The following is a 15,580-nucleotide window of genomic DNA, read 5'->3' on the forward strand; positions in this document are numbered from 1 at the left end:
TTGTAGGCTACTGTAGGCCTACTTAATTAAGTACAAATTAGCCTACTTGAGTATATCCAATTTCCCAGAGGCCAATATTGTACTTTTACTCCACTACACTTATTTGAAAACTTTAGTTACTATCGGTAGTTATTTTTGTAGATTTTGATTATTATTACAAAACATACATTTACATCTATATTACGACCATTTGAAAATAGCCGATCTGCAAGTGTGTAGATCTGCTATTTTCAAAATGTTTTTTATACATATGAAAACTTGAAATGAGACATTCTGCATAACGAGTACTTATACTTTTGGTACGTTAAGTACATTTCGATACCAATACATTTGTACTTTTACTAGTACATTTTGAATTCCAGACTTTTACTTTCATTTCTGTATTGATACTTTTACTTAAGTAAAACATGCATGGTACTGTACTTAATCCCACCAATGGGAGAATAGCCACCTGGAGAATGGGAGGGAAGATCCCAGGCATTCAGTCTGTGTTTACCTGCCTATAAATAGCTCTCCGAGGTCAGTCTGTTCTTTTGGATGCACAGGAGAATGGAACGTTTGGCACTTGTCTTCCTGTTGGCCGCCACTACTGGTGAGTTAACTCAATTATTAAACACATTGTTTACATTTACATGATGATTTCCTGTTTTTCATAGAAGTGTATATTTGTACGTCTTTAAATGTGATTAATTCAAAATGGACGACCCTGATGTAGACAAGTCTTTTAGTAGTGCTTTTCCTGCTGATAGCCCTGCAGTAGCAGTTTTTGTATTGACCTGTACAAACTACAAACTGTGAATGAAAATTTCAATCAATCGTTTTCAGTTTATTAAGCAGCATTCAACTCTGTGGTGTTAGCATTGATTTCCAGGGCAATACAGGAATAATATCATAGATCACTGGCTCTCAACATCGGGTCCGGGGACCATCAGGGATCCAAATGAACCCTCACGGGTCTGTAACTCCTCGAGTGTACAAATGGAACCAAATGGACCCACATTTGTACACTGCGAGTTAAATAAACAGCGTCGTTTTGAGTCCCAGAAATAAACAATTGTGTCAAATGGCTCCGTGGCCTAATGCATAATGGCGGTGCTTAATTAAAATGGTTGAGATCCACTGATTTAGAATATTTGTCATGGAATGCACATTTTTAAGGAGCAACATACTCATAATTATCAGCCCACATGTGTATTCTAGTGTCTGGATCTGGATGTGGCACTCCAAGCCATGAACCCAGCATCACCGGCCGCGTGGTGAACGGTGAAGAAGCCCGTCCTCATAGTTGGCCATGGCAGGTACAGCAACGTAATGGAAAGATGTCACACTTTGAATAAGATAATAGCTGATACTTGGACCTCCTCCAAGTTGTATGAATATTGGGGCCCATATAGAACATATATAAGCACACTAAACTCAGTTTCAGAAATTCCTCAAGTGTTAAAGTGTTAAAAGACAACTTGTCTTCTTAATTTGTAGTAATGGTGTCATCTAATCTAACACAGTAACCTTTCAGGTCGAGACCCAAAAGAGAGATTAGATGTTTGCCCAAACTGGTGAAAATTAATAGCAGATCTACAAGCGCACAGTTCACATTTTCTGGTCTTCAGGCACAGCAATTCTGCTAAAACACAACATACAGTAGATCCCTAAATTAATCAATGATCCATAACATATAGCCGTGTTGGGATCATTGATCCCAACATTCATTGATCATGAATGTGAATGAATGTGATCATTGATCACATTCTGATCTAAGTAAGATCTAAAGAAGGAAAATAACTATGAACCACTGTAACTCTATATATAGTGAAAATTGATACTTGTATGGGATACATAACAGTATCCCATTAATCCCATAACTTTGATTTTATATATGTATAGTTTATATGTATAGTGTCATTATTGTCTCCACCAGGCCGAAGGCATGGGGAGAGAGTATGTTTTGCACTCCGTCCGTGTGTGTGTGTGTGTCCTTCCGTCCGTCCGTCCGTCCTTCTGTCCGTCCGTTATCAGCTAATCTCCGGCACCGTTGGCCCGATCAATGCCAAACTTTGCACACACACTCCCTGGATGCCAACGATGAACCTCTGCCCCACATTTTCCAGAACGGCCTGTTATAGCGCCACCATGAGGCAGCTTTTCACATTGTTTACCTAAAACTGCACCGATCTGCGTGATACGTTGCATGCACACTCCCTAGAGGCCAAGGACAAACCTTTGACCTGCATTTTCCGCATCTGCCTTTTATAGCGCCACCAGGAGGCCGACTTTTGTAAAACACTTTTTTTGATATTACTCCTCCAGATTCTGTCCAAAAATCTCACAAATCGTTACACACTATCTCTATGGTCATGTGCTCAAGTCGGATCTGTCCGATATTTCATATTCCATCCTAATTGGCTATAATTGGCTTTCACAGTTTGCAAGATTGCCCCGTTTTGAACAAAAGCCTCAAATCATGAACGCAGCATGCAATTTACGTGAAATCTTTCACACATTTTCTTACTAGGCTGAGGAATATATCCCACCCTTTTCACATTGGCCTGTTATAGCGCCACCAACAGGTTGATTTTTGCAAAACACATTTTTGGAACAAAATGCTTAAAAAACATGTTTATATTAATCCTAAACATTTTGCCAAACATCTCACACAGTCCTATCCTCCTGGTGGAGACCTGTGCCCAGAAGGGCACTTTTTCTAGTATAGATATGTTCTAGTTACGTTCTTAGCTTGATAAATGCATTTTATATATGTGATGTATTCCCATGCTTTTTTGTTCTTGCCTAATGTAAATCGCTCTGGATTAAGCGTCTGCTAAATGCCTAAATTGTAATTGTAAATTGTTTGACAGCTCTCTTGCTCTTATAGGTTTCTCTGGAATCGTTCTTCCCCACTTGCGGGGGGACACTCATTGCTCCTAACTGGGTCTTGACGGCTGCACACTGCATCACGTAAGCTTATGTTTTTTTGTTTGTGGGCTGGCATACACATCTGAAAGTAGCTGTAAAACATTCAAGCATCATGGCATCACTATTTTGGGCATGCCATTTAACCCATTTAGGCCTGACCTCAAAATTTAAAAAAAATCTTCTAAATCCTCACGACTTTTCAAAAATAGCAGACCTACAAGCTCGTAGCGCGCCACTCGGTGGTGCGCTATGAGCTTGTAGATCTGCTATTTTCCAATAGCTAAATTATAACATAATGTTTAAAACACCAAAAGGGGTTCCCGCTCAAAATGGGAGGCAACATTTTGTAATTTTTCTTTCAAATAATCTCAAAAATAGGAAGGCCACAAGTGGTTTAGAGACTTGAAATCGAATATGTGCAGCATAAGACCACATTAACAGAAGGCATGCCAAATACTGTACTATACAAATACTGAACTAATTCCAGTCATATTTTTACAAATGAATCACAGTGCGATCAAAATAAGAACACCTCTTTATGGAGACTTTATGGAGGAATCAGGCAAAAGCTCATTGTGTTCTTGTTGTTCACTCTTTATCCAGGTTCCACACATACAGGGTGGTTCTCGCCGAGCATGACCTGGACAAAACGGATGGATCTGAGCAGTCCATTATGGTGGAGAAGATGTTCCTTCACCCTAAGTGGAATGACAACTGTGTCTCTTGTGGGTAGGTTGAGCAGCAGCAAAGCCAACGATGTATTATGTCCTTGACCAAGAAGATTGCCCTGAGAATTTCGTATAGATCAACAGCTGAACAAATGGCAACGTTTTCGTATATATGGCAATAAACGGGCGTCACGCCTCGTTATTCACTCTTAACTCTCAGCGTTCTTTATTTGTCATTTCATCCTGACTATATAGGAATGACATCGCCCTTCTGAAGCTGGAGAAGAACGCCGTCATCAACGACAAAGTCCAGCCAGCGTGCATGGCAGCCGGAGCTGTCCTCGTTAACAAACAGCCTTGTTATGTCACAGGCTGGGGACGCCTGTCCTGTAAGACCCAATGACAAGTCGAATAGGGCACCGTTTCCCAAACTGTTGGGGCGGGACCCATTTGTGGGTCACAGACAAAAGAAAATCCCATTTTACACACATTTTCCCATTTTACACACACACACACACACACACACACACACACACACACACACACACACACACACACACACACACACACACACACGTGTTTCCAGTTTATCTACAGATTGTAGATAAACTGGAAAGAGTTGGTATTGCAATTACTGAAAATAACAGCAACAAGAAGAAGCAGTAGAGATTGCATCTATTATTGTCACAGTTAGATTGGTGTATTAAACTGAAGGAGCAGTATAGAAACTATACTAGTATACATGTTTATACTGTGCCTAATGCACCAACCTAGTCTCGCATACACTCTGGGCACACCTAAGCTTCCATGCGTGGCCTTAAAGGGCCACCCCCTTTTGCAACCAGATCTTATTTTAATGATGTTTGGGAGACAAGAAACACTTTCCTGGGGTTTTTATCTGGGAAATGTGTGTTTTTAGATATTTCAGTATTTCAAAGTGTCCATGGGCTCCATGATGTCATGGGCACTGGGCTCACTTATTTCCTGGACTACATGTTGTCTCAGTAAGACAGCCCTCCCTCTATCCACAAGGAAGGGGAGTGGACCAAAGCATTATGGGAATTGTAGTCCAGGAAGGAAGTGAGCCCAGTGTCCATGACATCATGGAGCCCATGGACAATTTGAAATACTAACATATCTAAAAAGACATATTACCCACGTTAAAAACCCCCAGGAAAGTGTTTCTTGTCTCCCAGACATCATTAAAATAAGATCTGGTTGCAAAAGGGGTGAAGTGGCCCTTTAAAGAAGCTGTCTGCCGGCGTCTCTTCCGGGTTTTTAGACAGCTGGTGGATGGAAAAGAAGCTCCACCCACGCGGCAATCTGCCGCGTGGGTGGAGCTACGAGGAAAAGCTCTACGTATGTTGCGCAAACCCACCTGCAATAAAAAAATGAATTCTGATTCTTTAAGTGCTCTATAGAGCACTTAAAGAATCAGAATTCATTTTAATATAGAGTCTATATTACTACAAGCCTCTATTGCAGTGCAGTGTGTATAACAGTGTTGTTTTTGGCAGCAAATTGCATCAGTCTCTTGAAACGTTTAAATTTAGTTTTAGTCACATTTTAGTCACCTGGAATGTTTTAGTGTTTAGTCTAGTTTTACTCGACTAAATATAAGATTTTTGTCGATTTTGGCGGGCCTTGATGCCGTCGTAATGGCTGATTTTACACTTGCTGAAAATAGCCGATCTACAAGCTCACAACGCGCCGCAGCCCGACGCATTGTGAGCTTGTAGATCGGCTATTTTCAGCATGCAACCAAGTGTAAAATGACTTATACTGGATCTCCTGTCCACTAGTCCATTCGTAACATTTAGTCTAGTTTTTATTTGTCGACAAAATTGTCAATATATTTAGTCTTAGTCATCATAGATTAGTTTTCATTTAGTTTCCATTTAGTTAGTCAGTGAAAAAAGGCAGTCGATGAACATTTATCGTCATAGTTTTAGTTGATGAAAACAACACTGGTGTTATGTATAAGAATGTATAAATAGAGCAGGTCTGACCTCTTTCTTTTTGTCTCCGTCTGTCAGCCGGTGGTCCCAGGCCCAGCAAACTGCAGCAGGCCCTGCTCCCCGTGGTGGACAACAGCATCTGTAGCAGCAGTGACTGGTGGGGCAGCTCAGTGAAGGAGACCATGGTCTGTGCTGGAGGAGAGAGCAAGTCTGCCTGCCATGTGAGTACTAAATCACCACCAAACCATCACTTCTCACCAAAAACAAAGGACAGCACTTAAAGAACCAAGGTTGGTGTTTTATCATTGTCATTAGAGAAAGTGAAAGGTGAGTGTATTTTTTGAGTGGTGCAAACCACTCCAACAACCAGCTTTGTCTATATCTATGTGTCTATGTATGTGTGTACCTGTACGTGTGTGTACCTGTACGTGGGACCCAAAATAATGAGCATGGTTACTATGGTTACTGACATTACGTCAGACCACAGCTGATCAGGCTATATAAGACCTTGCACCACTCAGTTCACACGGGTGTGATCTTTTATTTTATTTACTGCTTTCCTTTGTTTTAGGGATTTTAGCTGTTTTGGACAGGGGGGCGGGGCATTCGAGCATGGGACTAAATATGTATTTCTTTACAAGATTTTATAGCGATTTCGTTTTTTATTCTTTACTATAGTCCTACTAGACCCGAAGAAATTACATCTGGCCACAAAAGATCACGGGATCTACTGAATGTGTCAAACGGACATATTGAGCCTATGACACGCAGTGTGGCTTCCCCGCAGTAGGCTACCTTCACATTCAGTATATTCTGATATCACGATGGCCTGACCAGCACAACAGAATGATAAATTGGCTATAATCGACGCAGCCCACCACAACCAGCGCGCAGATAGCAGAAACTCTACCGCCCGCTCCGTCGAGGCACACACACACAAACAAGCCCTAATACCACTACTTTTACAGAACAACATAAATGATACAAACCAACAGACAACTACACAACCCTTGCTGGCCTGTTCTGACATCAAAATGATGTTCTGACATCACAATGATGCGCGACCTCGCCCTTTATTAATTAATACCATTCATTAAGTTACTCATTTAGAAGTAATTAAAGCAGGTCACGTTTGCATGTTTGGAATTGTAACAGCTGAAATCAAAAATATATCAATGTTCAGATATTAACCTGAGGGCCGCATTAAGTGATGGTGGAGCCGCATGTGGCCCCCGGGGGCCGCCAGTTGCCCATGTATGGCCTAGTGGAACAGGCTATGTGATCTGTACCATCCCATGTGGATACACTTGACAGATTGGAACTCTTGCCCCATTGTCTACAATAGTAAGGCTTTTCTCCAGTGTGGATTCGCTGGTGTCTCTTCAGGGTTCATTGAAGCACTGAAACTCTTGTCACACTCTTTACAGATGTGTGATCTTTCTCCAGGTGTAATTTCAAAGCATATGGACGGACTGAAACTCACATTGTTTTCAATGGAATGTTTTTTCTTCTTCTCCTGTGTGGATACGCTGGTGCCTGTTCAGGTGACTTAACTGACGGAAACTCTTCTCACATTGTTTACAGTGGAAAGGTTTTTCTCCCGTGTGGATACGCAGGTGTTTCTTCAAGACACTCAACTGACTGAAACTCTTGTTACACTGTTTACAGTGAAAAGGTTTTTCTCCAGTGTGGATACGCTGGTGTGTCTTCAAGTTATCTAACTGACTGTAACTCCTGTCACAATGTTTACAGTGAAAAGGTTTTTCTCCAGTGTGGATACGCTGGTGTGTCTTCAAGACACCTAACTGACTGAAACTCCTGTCACAATATTTACAGTGGTAGGGCTTTTCTCCGGTGTGGATACGCAGGTGTCTCTTCAAGCCACCTAACCGACTGAAACTCATGTCACAATATTTACAGTGGTAGGGCTTTTCTCCGGTGTGGATACGCAGGTGTCTCTTCAAGTCACCTAACTGACTGAAACTCCCGTCACAATGTTTACAGTCAAATGGTTTTTCTCCCGTGTGGATACTCTGGTGTATTTTCCAGTGACTGGACTGACTGAAACTCCTGTCACATTGTTTACAGTGGAAAGGTTTTTCTCCCGTGTGGATACGCTGGTGCTTGTTCAGGCTACTTGTATCACTGAAACTCTTGTCACAGCGTTTACAGTGGTAGGGTTTTTCTCCCGTGTGGATACTCAGGTGTATTTTCATGTGACTTAACTGACGGAAACTCTTCTCACACTGTTTACCGTTGGAAAGGTTTTTCTCCCGTGTGGATACGCAGGTGTTTCTTCAGGACACACAACTGACTGAAACTCTTGTTACACTGTTTACAGTGAAAAGGTTTTTCTCCAGTGTGTATACGCTGGTGTATTTTCATGTAACTGAATTTACTGAAACTCTTGTCACAATGTTTACAGATGTGGGGTTTCCTTCCTGTGCAGGTTGTCTGATCAGTCTTCACTTCTCCTGGCTGAGTTACAACAGTCTTGGTAAGCTGTTGACGACAGCACAATCCTGGTTGGTTTGTGTCTTCTTGTTTCTGGCCGTTTAGAGCAGGGGTTCTCAACGTTTTTGGCCGGGGACCCCCGAAAATGCTTTGGCAATGTCTCGGGACCCCCGCCCCGCCCCCTCCCGACCCCCAATATAAATTGACTGCCCCCTTTTGGTGTTTTAAGCATTGTTATAATTTAGCTATTGAAAAATAGCAGATCTACAAGCTCATAGCGCGCCACCGAGTGGCGCGCTACGAGCTTGTAGGTCTGCTATTTTTGAAAAATCGTGAAAATAAAAATTTAAAAAAAATGTTTTTTTTTTTTTTTGAAAATAATTTGGGGACCCCCTAAAATAATTTGGCGACCCCCCGAGGGGTCGCGACCCACAGGTTGAGAACCCCTGGTTTAGAGAACTGTTGATCATCTGACAGGCGGCGGTGGGGATCTGGCCGCTTCTCTGCATTTGGCAGTCCAGGTCATTGTGGCTCCTCTTTGCGTATTCATGAAGGTAGACCTGAGACGTTGAGCCATACAGAGGCTCAGTAAAGCTGATCTGAGTCTGGGGAGACCTCATACCTTACAATTCTCAGAAAGCTATAAATGGACTGTGATGGGATTGAGTGTCACAAAGATCCTCTTTAAAAAACCTCTTTCTGACTGAAACCTTAAATAACATTCTTTTTTTTCACACTTTATATAGGCTGAGTTCATGGCTGGTCGACGTCACACACAATAGAGCGTCGCAGTCCCGCCTCCTACCCTGGACCAGGAAATGAAACCCAATGCATTATTCTCATAGACATTTCTTAAAGTATTTATTTAAAGACGGTTACGCCGCGGACAAAGCCAACTCGAGTCGTGACAACTCATGACAACACAAACAATATTTTGGACCAAACAAATAATTACAAAGAAGAAAAACAACAAAAAAAGTGTTGTAACCTGCCGTTTTTTTCTTCTTTCTAATTATTTGTTTGGTCCAAAATATTGTTTGTGTTGTCATGAGTTGTCACGACTCGAGTTGGCTTTGTCCGCGGCGTAACCGTCTTTAAATAAATACTTTAAGAAATGTCTATGAGAATAATTCATTTCCTGGTCCAGGGTAGGAGGCGGGACTGCGACGCTCTATACAAACAAACACCATGCATGACGACCAACAACACCACTTTGTTCGGGTGCCACTGCAGTTTGTGTGTGTCCTGAATTTGGCATCATAATCTTATTATAATGCGGTTTCAAATGTCGGGTTAACCCATTTTGGGCGGGAACCCCTTTTGGTGTTTTAAACATTATGTTTATAATTTTTTGGCTACACTGTCAACGCACGTGCAGGACCCGGATGGATGGTGGGTGGAAATGGCGGTTATAGAGTTAAGAGTTAAAGTGTTATTTATTTGCTCGTAACCTAACTGACTTCTTTTAGGGTGACTCTGGGGGTCCTCTGAACTGTAAAGGCGAAGATGGAAACTGGTACGTCCAAGGAGTGACCAGCTTTGTCAGTGGAAAGGGCTGCAACACGGCCCAGAAACCCACCGTGTTCACCCGTGTGGCTTCTTTCATCCCCTGGATCAGTGAGGTGAGTGGTGGAAAAAGTACTCGCATGTTTTACTTATAAAAGTAAAAGTATCAATATTGCAATGTACTCCGTCACAAGTAGAAGTCCCGTTTTCAAAATGTACTGAAGTAAAAGTACAAATGTATTGGCATCAAAATGTGCTTAACCGCATTTAGGCCTGAAAAGAAATGTCTTCTAAATCCTTACAGTTTTCTGAAATACCTATGTTTCTAGGCCTATCACTCAATATTTCATGTCAAGGACCCCAAAAATGATCTGTAATTGGCCTCCGACCCCCATCTGAAAAGATGTTGTTCCAGGGACCCTCCAGAAGCAAAGATTTTAGTTAAAAAATATATTCCAAATTTGAGGCACATTTACACGATTTTTCAAAAATAGCAGACCTACAAGCTCGTAGCGCGCTATGAGCTTGCAGATCTGCTATTTTTCAATAGCTAAATTATAACATGTTTAAAACACCAAAAGGGGTTCCCGCCCAAAATGGGTTAAAGTACTAAAAGTACTCATATTGCAGAATGTCCCATTCCACATGTTCAAAATGTGTATGCGACGCATTGTACGCTTGTAGATCTGCTATTTTCAAATGGCCAAAATGTATCTAGGGTTGAAGTGATTGTCTCCACCAGGCCGAAGGCATGGGGAGAGAGTATGTTTTGCACTCCGTCCGTGTGTGTGTCCGTCCGTGTGTCCGTGTGTGTGTCCTTCCGTCCGTCCGTTACCAGCTAATCTCCGGCACCGTTAACCCGGTCGATGCCACACTTTGCACACACACTCCCTGGATGCCAACGATGAACCTCTGCCCCACATTTTCCAGAACGGCCTGTTATAGCGCCACCATGAGGCAGCTTTTCACATGTTTTACCTAAAACTGCACCGATCTGCGTGAAACGTTGCATGCACACTCCCTAGAGGCCAAGGACAAACCGTTGACCTGCATTTTCCGCATCTGCCTTTTATAGCGCCACCAGGAGGCCGACTTTTGTAAAACACATTTTTTGATATTACTCCTCCAGATTCTGTCCAAAAATCTCACAAATCGTTACACACTATCTCTATGGTCATGTGCTCAAGTCGGATCTGTCCGATATTTCATATTCCATCCTAATTGGCTATAATTAGCTTTCACAGTTTGCAAGATTGCCCCGTTTTGAACAAAAGCCTCAAATCATGAACGCAGCATGCAATTTACGTGAAATCTTTCACACATTTTCTTACTAGGCTGAGGAATATATCCCACCCTTTTCACATTGGCCTGTTATAGCGCCACCAACAGGTTGATTTTTGCAAAACACATTTTTGGAACAAAATGCCTCAAAAACATGTTTATATTAATCCTAAACATTTTGCCAAACATCTCACACAGTCCTATCCTCCTGGTGGAGACCTGTGCCCAGAAGGGCACTTTTTCTAGTTCATGTATGTTTTCTAATCAAAATTAAAATCTCCAAAGTAGCTAGTAACTGAAGTTTTCAAATAATTGTAGTGGAGTAAAAGCACAAATGTTGGCTCTGAGACGTAGTGGAGTAGAAGAAAAAGTATTGGAAGTTGGAAATACTCAAGTAAAGTACGAATACTTCAAAATTGTACTTAGGCCTGACTCACACCTTTGCAACAGATTGATGTATGCTTGTTGTATACAAAGGGTGTGACACATCTTGCCCCAATGCATTTCCAATGGGAGTCACATGGTTTGACACAACATTTGTGTTGTATGAGGGGGAGGGGGTAGTCGAAACACAGCCGAAAGCCATACAACAGCTTGTAGTCCAAAATGTGGACTACAAACCATGTGACTTCCATTGGAAATGCATTGGGGCGGCCATGACACTCACAACATTCATACAACAAGCATGCATCAATGTTGTAAAGGTCTGAGTGAGGCCTTAAAGGGCATTCCACTCATTTTCAACATTTTACTATGTCATTAATATACCTTAGGCCTCACTCAGACCTTTACTGCATTGCTGTATGCTTGTTGGATGAATGTTGTGTAGTGTCATGGCCGCCCCAATGCATTTCCAATGGGAGTCACATGGTTTGACACAACATTTGTGTTGTATGAGGGGGAGGGGCGCAGTCGAAACACAGCCGAAAGCCATACAACAGCTTGTAGTCCAAAATGTGGACTACAAACCATGTCATGGCCGCCCCAATGCCGCCCCAATGCATTTCCAATGGGAGTCACATGGTTTGACACAACATTTGTGTTGTATGAGGGGGAGGGGCGCAGTCGAAACACAGCCGAAAGCCATACAACAGCTTGTAGTCCAAAATGTGGACTACAAACCATGTGACTTCCATTGGAAATGCATTGGGGCGGCCATGACAATACACAACATTCATCCAACAAGCATACAGCAATGCAGTAAAGGTCTGAGTGAGGCCTTAGAGCTGTCCCCCCCCATTCTGTGTTTCCTAGAGCTGGAGGTCTGAAAAAAATCATTAACATGGTGAATCACATCTTGATGATGTCATCAAGATGTGATTCACCATGTTAATGATTTTTTTCATAGTAAAATGTTGAAAATGAGTGGAATGCCCCTTTAACCCATTTTGGGCGGGAACCCCTTTTGGTGTTTCAAGCATTATGTTACACTTTAGCTATTGAAAAATAGCAGATCTACAAGCTCATAGCGCGGCACCGAGTGCCGCGCTATGAACTTGTAGGTCTGCTATTTTTGAAAAATCGTAAAATTGTGGCGCAAATCTTTGAATATATATTCTTTCAAAGTGAATGTTTTTAACTCAGGTCTAAATGGGTTAAGTACAGTACTTGAGTAAATGTACTTAGCTACTTTACACCAGTGATGCCCCACGGAGCATTGGTGGTACCGTTCTACTGTGTATTTATTCACACAAGATATCATTTACCTTCTTTTTCTTTCTTGCAGACAATGGCCCAAAATTGAAGTTTTCTCTTTGCTGTCCCCGTGACTATGCAATAAAAAGGACTTCTCAAATCTCTGCTGACGTTGTAGTATTCTGTCAAACTGCAAGAATCTCAAAGACTTTAGTGAGAACAATCCATTTATATTTTTGTAAATATTACAATATTTACAACAGATCTGAACACATTTATCATGTAAACATTTGTTATGGTGCTACAGGTATAAAAGAGAGCGAGCACAATATAATTATATTCTTTTATCTGTATCTGTGTCTTTTTGTGGGTCTGTCTGTCTTCAAGCCCATTATGTCATCAACACAGCATAATGATGACACAGCTGCAGTGTTGATTTTGGCAGCAAGTTGTGATTTTAGTATTAGTCATAGTCTCTTGAATAGTTTTAATGTTAGTCTAGGTTTAGTCGACTAAATATCATAATAAGATCTTAGTTGAATCTACAGTTGATTTAGTCAACTAAAATTTATTTTGGCTGGCCTTGATGCCGTCGTAATGTGCCGTCAAGTGTTTTTACACAAGCTCACAACACGTCGCACTGTGAGCTTGTAGATCGGCTATTTTCAGCATGCAACCAAATGTAAAATGACGTATACTGGATCTCTTGTGCACTAGTCCCTTCCTAACATTTTAGTCTAGTTTTTATTTGTTGACGAAATTGTCAATATATTTAGTCTTAGTTTTAGTCATCAGACCTTAAGTTTTAATTTAGTTTCCATTTAGTTTTCGTCAGTGGAAAAAGTACCGTTCGTCTTAGTTTTAGTCGACGGAAACAACACTGCACAGCTGCGGGGATCTTTGTATCTCCAGAATTATGTAGTCGATCGGTTTTATGGTAGTGGGTACAATTTGTGCCATTTGTTGTACGGAGTATAATAGGCTTAACGCAACATTTGCCAATCCCACGATTTCTCGGGTTTAATCCGTTTTACCTCCTTTGCCAACCCGAGAAATCCCATGTTTCTTTAATGACATTTAATCCAGAATTAATAGTATTTTATTTACCCGTTTTAGCATCCGTGGCTAGCCTCCGGTGGCACCCATGTTGTGTGACGTCATCTAAAATCCAAAATCATCCTCGTACACGCACACGATCAAAGCATTTTTAGGGCTCGGATTGAGCAAAAGGGCTATGTTTACAGCTTAATAACACTTTAATCCGACCTCGCAAGTGAAAAACCATTGTTTACATCTTGAGATGACGCTGTGGACTGAGGCTCCACGCACCGCACAATGACTTCCTGTTCAACTATACTCAAAGAGAATATGTTAAAGAGGGTCCCTTCTAGTGGAATTGCCTGGCAACACTACCGAGTTTAGCCACCATGGCGTGGCATGTAATTGGTGTTGTATGAAGGAGTATAGAGCACCGAAGTCCTGACGTTACTGTCAGTAGAGGGCGCCAGTCCACAGGTTCGTGTACTTTTTATTTGCATTGAAATCGCCATAGGGGGATTTTAGATCTCTTCATATAAGAACGGTGTTTGAAAAATAAACCGATCATCCCGGCCTTTTCACTCATATGGATATGAGTGAGGGTGGAAATGTACAAATATACCCAAAGAGTAACACAATAAGCGCTAGAAACGAGTCAAACAACTCAGAGACTACATTTACGGGTATGCGGTGGTTGCAGCTGCTCCACCGGGCGGTCGGCTGAAATGGATTTCGCCCTCCCTCAGCTGCCCGTCGCACAACAGAAACGTTGTGCGACGTAAATTTTTATTGATATTTAATGTTTCATGGTTAATACGAGTCGAGTCACCGCCAGCTGAGCTTACGTCAACAAGGAATCTCAGGAATGCAATGTGTTGACAGCTTGGTGTGACGTATATTAGCAGCGACATTGCTTTCATATGTAGTTTCAAGGCTTTTGCGTCCAAAGTAATTCCAGAAACAAATATGAATGGACATCATTAACGACGCACAGCCACCCCCCTGACAGAAAGGCCAGGATGATCGCTTTATCTTTCAAACACAGTTCTTATATGAAGCGACCTAAAATCGCCCTATGGTGATTTCAATGCAAATAAAAAAATACATGAACCTGTGTACTGGCGCCCTCTACTGAAAGTGACATCAGACTTCGGTGCTCTATAGGGCTTAAAGTGCAAGACCACTTTGGTAGAGGTTTGGGTTGTGTTAGTTACTGTACCTTGCCATGACGTAACCCCAAATGTGGACAAGAAATCAAAAATAATAAAAATACATAATAACAGCTCTCAAAGTCACTCATTCAGTACGTAAAAACAAACACAAAGTTGATTCAGACAATATAGAGCATCACCAAACTAAAGAATAGCCAAAACAAACCTTTTTTTTTCTTTTACTTTTTTCACAACAATTTATTTCATTAATGGGAGACCCTAAAGATAAGAAGAAAAAACAAAACATGGTTGTGTTTGGTTCTACCTTGGGGAGGGGTATCTAAAACTAACTAAGGCCTTTATTGTGGACTTGCTGCAGGACTACAGGTTGGCAGCAAGCAAGCGGGCAGGGAGGCAGCAGCAGCAGGAGAGAAGCCAGGAATGAGCAGGTAGGCAGAGAAGTTTAAATAGCCTCTGGGTGTAAGCAGACCTAGGATTCCATGCGCGGCCAAAAGAAGCTGTCTGACCGGTGTCTCTTCCGGGTTTTTAGACAGCTGAGCTGGTGGATGGAAATGAAGCTCCACCCACGCGTCAGATTGCCGCGTCGGCCAGATTCCCGGAAAAGCTTTGCCCCAGCGTCATTCTGCCGCGTGGGTGGAGCTTCATTTCCATCCACTCTGTCTAAAAACCCGGAAGAGAAGCCGGCAGACAGCTTCTTTTGGCCGCGCATGGAAGTTCAGGTTGATTCTGATCCGGCAAAGAGTGCATGTGACTAGTCACCTGATCAGCTAGGCGCCCTCTTGAGTCGTCTGCCTGAACTATAGCTATGCAGGCTGCGCAACATTCCCAGATTGGACCTTGTTCTGATAATAATTCCCTGAACATGGGATTTCTGTGTTGAGAATCCGACCATTTAGACCTCTACACCAAAGCGGGGTCCGGGGAGACTCAGGGGTCGGTCCTTGAGGGAGACTCA

At 42.1% G+C, this 15,580-nt stretch overlaps 1 protein-coding gene across 1 annotated transcript; it reads left to right on the forward strand.

Annotated features, from left to right (window-relative positions):
* The first annotated feature begins 544 nt into the window (after positions 1-544).
* Positions 545-12,634, forward strand: LOC306943669 (chymotrypsin-like elastase family member 3B). The gene is made up of 8 exons (XM_079530177.1): positions 545-592; positions 1,201-1,298; positions 2,873-2,955; positions 3,517-3,642; positions 3,837-3,970; positions 5,618-5,760; positions 9,463-9,615; positions 12,507-12,634. The coding sequence occupies exons 1-8, from the start codon at positions 550-552 to the stop codon at positions 12,522-12,524; spliced, it is 798 nt and encodes a 265-aa protein (XP_079386303.1). The 5' UTR covers positions 545-549; the 3' UTR covers positions 12,525-12,634.
* The last annotated feature ends 2,946 nt before the right edge of the window (positions 12,635-15,580 follow it).

The sequence above is a fragment of the Electrona antarctica genome (genome assembly GCF_951216825.1).
Source record: "Electrona antarctica genome assembly, chromosome: 19".
Lineage (NCBI taxonomy): Eukaryota > Metazoa > Chordata > Actinopteri > Myctophiformes > Myctophidae > Electrona > Electrona antarctica.

Coding starts and splice junctions, on each gene's coding strand:
- LOC306943669 (XM_079530177.1), top strand. CDS start 550: ATGGAACGTTTGGCACTTGTCTTCCTGTTGGCCGCCACTACTG. Junction 1,299..2,872: donor CTCATAGTTGGCCATGGCAG/GTACAGCAACGT, acceptor TTGCTCTTATAG/GTTTCTCTGGAATCGTTCTT. Junction 5,761..9,462: donor AGAGCAAGTCTGCCTGCCAT/GTGAGTACTAAA, acceptor GACTTCTTTTAG/GGTGACTCTGGGGGTCCTCT.